General features: G+C 50.3%; 1 protein-coding gene across 1 annotated transcript; it reads left to right on the top strand.

The window, feature by feature from the left end:
* Positions 1–1,696: 1,696 nt before the first annotated feature.
* LOC123469881 (uncharacterized protein K02A2.6-like) lies at positions 1,697–3,454 on the top strand. The gene has a single exon (XM_045169228.1). The coding sequence runs from the start codon at positions 1,697–1,699 to the stop codon at positions 3,452–3,454; it is 1,758 nt and encodes a 585-aa protein (XP_045025163.1).
* Positions 3,455–4,172: the final 718 nt, after the last annotated feature.

The raw sequence follows: 4,172 nt of genomic DNA, 5'->3' as shown, positions 1-4,172 counted from the left end.
TAAACCCTTGACGGCCTGTCCGGCCCAAGGCAGGAAGTGCAACAAATGTGGTCGGCCAAATCATTATGCTCAAGTGTGTCGTAATTCAAAGCCTACCCCAAAGCAGCAGAGCATTTATGTTGAGCCATCTCCTCTGACAGTGGGGGCAGTGAAAACCTCAGATCTAGTGGCAGTATCGATAACACCGAAAAAACTTCCCACGGCAAACGGCGAGCACGCCGCAGTGGTGGTTCATGCTCTTCCCGATACAGGCACTGACAACGATGCCATCCCGGAATCGCTCTACATGCAGAAGTTTAGTAGCGTGTCGCTGCGAAAAGGCATCCAGCCAGTCACGGCCGTTGGGAGCCCAATCGTCAACGTCAGCATTTTCAGCACGCTTATTGAGTGGACAACGAATGACAAGAATTCCTGCTCATTAAGCACCGAAGTTCACGTTTTGCGTGAATTGAAGCAGCCAGTGTTATCAAAGAAGAGCCAGCAGGCGCTAGGGATGCTTCCATCCGGTTACCCGCACATCCGTGTCGGATTAGTGGCGCACACGCCACCTAGCGCCAGCCAACGACAAGCCGACCTCCGCCAGCTTATGAGCGAGCAGCCGAAAATTTTTGACGGAGCATGCCGACCGATGACTGGACCACTCTGCCATTTTCAGTTAGTAAAAAATGCCAAGGTGGTGGCCATGCGAGGCTCCCGTCCAGTATCAGTCCCCCTGCTGCCGAAGCTGAAAGCCGAGCTGGACGCTCTCGAGTCCACCGGCATCGTGCGCCGAGTGTCGAAGCCGACTGAATGGGTTCACCCTTCATTGGTGGTAATGAAGAAAAACGGTGACATCAGGCTCGTAATTGATTTTCGTGAGCTTAACGAGTGTATAATCCGGAAACTTTGACACAGCCACACCCTTTCAGGCCGTGCGCACCATTCCACCCGGAATGAGATTTTTTACTGTTATTGATGCGCTGAAAGGATATCATCAGGTGCTGCTGGACGATCCATCGATCGACTTGATACGTTTTCCACGCCTTTTGGACGGTACCAATACCTCCGGCTTCCGTTCGGAGTGACACACGCCGGCGACGACTACTGCCGACGTGTGTCAGATATTTTTGACGATCTCTCAAATTGTAGGCGCATTGTCGAAGACGTTCTCATCTTCTCCGCCACCTACGACGAGCACGTCAAAGCAGTGCGAACAGTGTTCGCCCGGGCAGCTGCCCACAACGTGTCGATAAATACGGCAAAAATAGTATTCGCCCAACCCGCAGTGACTTTCGGCGGTTACGTCGTAGAAGAAAACGGTTTTCGGCCAGATCCGGCGCTCAGAAGAGCAATTAGTGAATTCCCAGTGCCTAAATCAATCACCGACGTCCGTTCTATCTTCGGGCTGTGTCAGCAAGTCGGTCATTTCTCCGACCAGTTAGCCGCCGCTTTAGACCCTCTATCTCCACTGCTCAAAGCAGGGTATGCTTGGGAGTGGACGACGCGGCATGACGAAACGTTTTGTGCGGCAAGAAAACTCCTGTCCACAGTCCACGATTTAGCATTTTACGACCCAAAACGGCCGACCAGTCTCCACGTCGACACGTCGCGTCTAAATGGACTCGGATTCTTACTCAAGCAACTTGACGACTAAAAAAAATGGCGTATCGTACAAGCAGGTTCACGATTCATCTCAAGCGCCGAATCCCGCTACGCAATGATCGAACTCGAGTGCCTGAGTGCTGCGTGGGCAATGCATAAGTGCCGACAGTTTTTAGAAGGACTCTCGTCTTTCGAATTGGTGACGGATCACAAGCCGTTAATCCCGATCCTAAACAGTTACGCGATGAATAAGTTAGATAATCCCCGCCTCCTGCGTTTGCGTCTGAAAATGCAGCGTTATTCATTCGTCGCCCGATGGGTGCCCGGCAAGCAGAACGCTGACGCCGACGCCCTCTCACGGGCCCCAGTTGATCACGTGACAACGAGTGATGAACTGGGGGAAGGATTGCCGTCTTTCCCTGCAAAAATCGCCATGATGAGTCTCATCGGAGCCGAATTGTCGACGGCCGACCCAACTCTCGACCCTGTGCTCGAAAAAATTAAGTGCGCGGCAGCCATCGACCCCATCATGCTCAAATTAAGAAATCAAATAGTTGCAGGCTTCCCGAACGACAAGTGCAATTTAGACATTGACTTGCGTCGCTATTGGTGTGTGAAAGACCGGCTGACAATCGACGAATCGGACGATATGATCGTCCTTGGACCCCGTGTAGTGATTCAACAATCTCTTCGAGCAGCCATATTGCGTGATTTGTCGGCGATGCACCAAGGCGCAACAAAAACGCGTCAGCGAGCCCGACTCTCCGTGTATTGGCCTGGCATCGACAACCATATTGTGAATGCCACCAGAAATTGTGACGAGTGCAGGAAACATATCCCGTCGTTACCACCTGAACCGTTTCGTCCGCGCCCACCGGCAACTCGCCCTTTTGAACAAATTCACGCGGACCTAGGTAAAGTCAACGGCCGTCATTTCCTCGTCATAGTTGACAGTTTTAGTGGTTGGCCTCACGTGGTCGCATTTCGCGACATCAAAACTTCCGCTCGCACTATCATCGGTCACATCCGTACCTTTTTCTCCAGTGTAGGAGCCCCCGTCGCCTTCTGGTCCGACAATGGGCCCCAATTTGGCGCAGCAGAATTCCGGCGCTTTCTAGCTGATTGGGGAATTATCCCCCTGACGTCTTCGCCATATTACGCCAAGTCGAACGGCCGCGCGGAGGCCGCGATCAACACCATGAAGACCCTCATTCGTGGCTCATACACATCGGGCGCTTTTGACGAAGCAAAATTCGCGAAAAGTATCTTGCTTTTCCGTAACGCGCCACGCTCAGGTGGTGCCTCACCAGCGCAGTTAGTGTTTAACCGCCCGGTTCGTGATTGTCTGCCAGCCCACCGTCGCTCGTTCGCGCCCGAGTGGCAAAAAGCAGCTGACACGCTGGAAAAACGGGCGAGACGATCAAAGGAGCTGCAGATTGCCCATTACAACAAACGAACTCGACCATTGGCCGCGTTTGTCGTCGGCAACTACGTCCTGATCCAGCATCCCGTTAGTAAGCAGTGGGCCACCCCCGGAATAATCGTAGAAGTTGGCCGGCACCGAGACTACCTCATCAAGACTCCGGCCGGAAGAATCTTCCGACGCAATCGGCGTTTTCTCTGCCCGCGCATCCCGATTTTCCCGGGCACCGGAAGCGCACCAACTGCTACTCCAATCCAGCCTGAACCGGCTCCAGCACCTCCACCGGAACCGGTCCAGCCACCAGCCGAACAACAACAACAACAACAAGACGTCCAGCCGCCGGCCGACCAGCTTCCACCAACGAACGACCCAGCACTGCCCGCCCTACGTCGGTCAACGCGTCCCCGCCAGCCGAGACGTCACTTCTTTCCAACAGATTGGACACAATAGCCTTGTTTACAACTTGTACACCCTGTGTCCTATCTATTTCTCTTTTTTGTTAAGAGCAAAGTTAACATTGTGTTAGTTATCTTTGCTTGTTGAAAGGGACGTGTGATGACGCCATCTGGCACCACAGCCCCCATCTCCATTGCAGAATCTTGTTCGGCCCCAAAGCTGTCTTTGCCCGCCAGTCTTATGTAGTTCTCCTTGGCCGACGGTTACGTCAACTCAATACAGATTCCGTAACCTGACTCTCTCCGCTCAGTTCACTTCTTCACAATATACTTGTATTCAATGTGAATACACTGTTATATTATAAGTTTATACTTCTACACGTAAACAGAATCAAATATACTTGTACTCAATGTGAATACACTGTTATATTATGAGTTTATACTTCTACATGTAAACAGAATCAAATATACTTGTATTCAATGTGAATACACTGTGATACCATGAATTTTAACTTCTATATGTAAACGGGATCAAATATACTTGTATTCAATGTGAATACACTGTGATACCATGAGTTTTACCTTCTATATGTAAACAGGATCACATATACTTGTATTCAATGTGAATACACTGTTATATTATGAGTTTATACTTCTACATGTAAACAGAATCAAATATACTTGTATTCAATGTGAATACACTGTTATATTATGAGTTCATACTTCTACATGTAAACAGAATCAAATATACTTGTACTCAATGTGAATACACT

This window comes from Daphnia magna, linkage group LG2 (assembly GCF_020631705.1).
Source record: "Daphnia magna isolate NIES linkage group LG2, ASM2063170v1.1, whole genome shotgun sequence".
Classification (NCBI taxonomy): Eukaryota; Metazoa; Arthropoda; class Branchiopoda; order Diplostraca; family Daphniidae; genus Daphnia; species Daphnia magna.
Note: the sequence above shows the minus strand (reverse complement) of the source record. Positions and strands in the feature narration are given on the sequence as shown.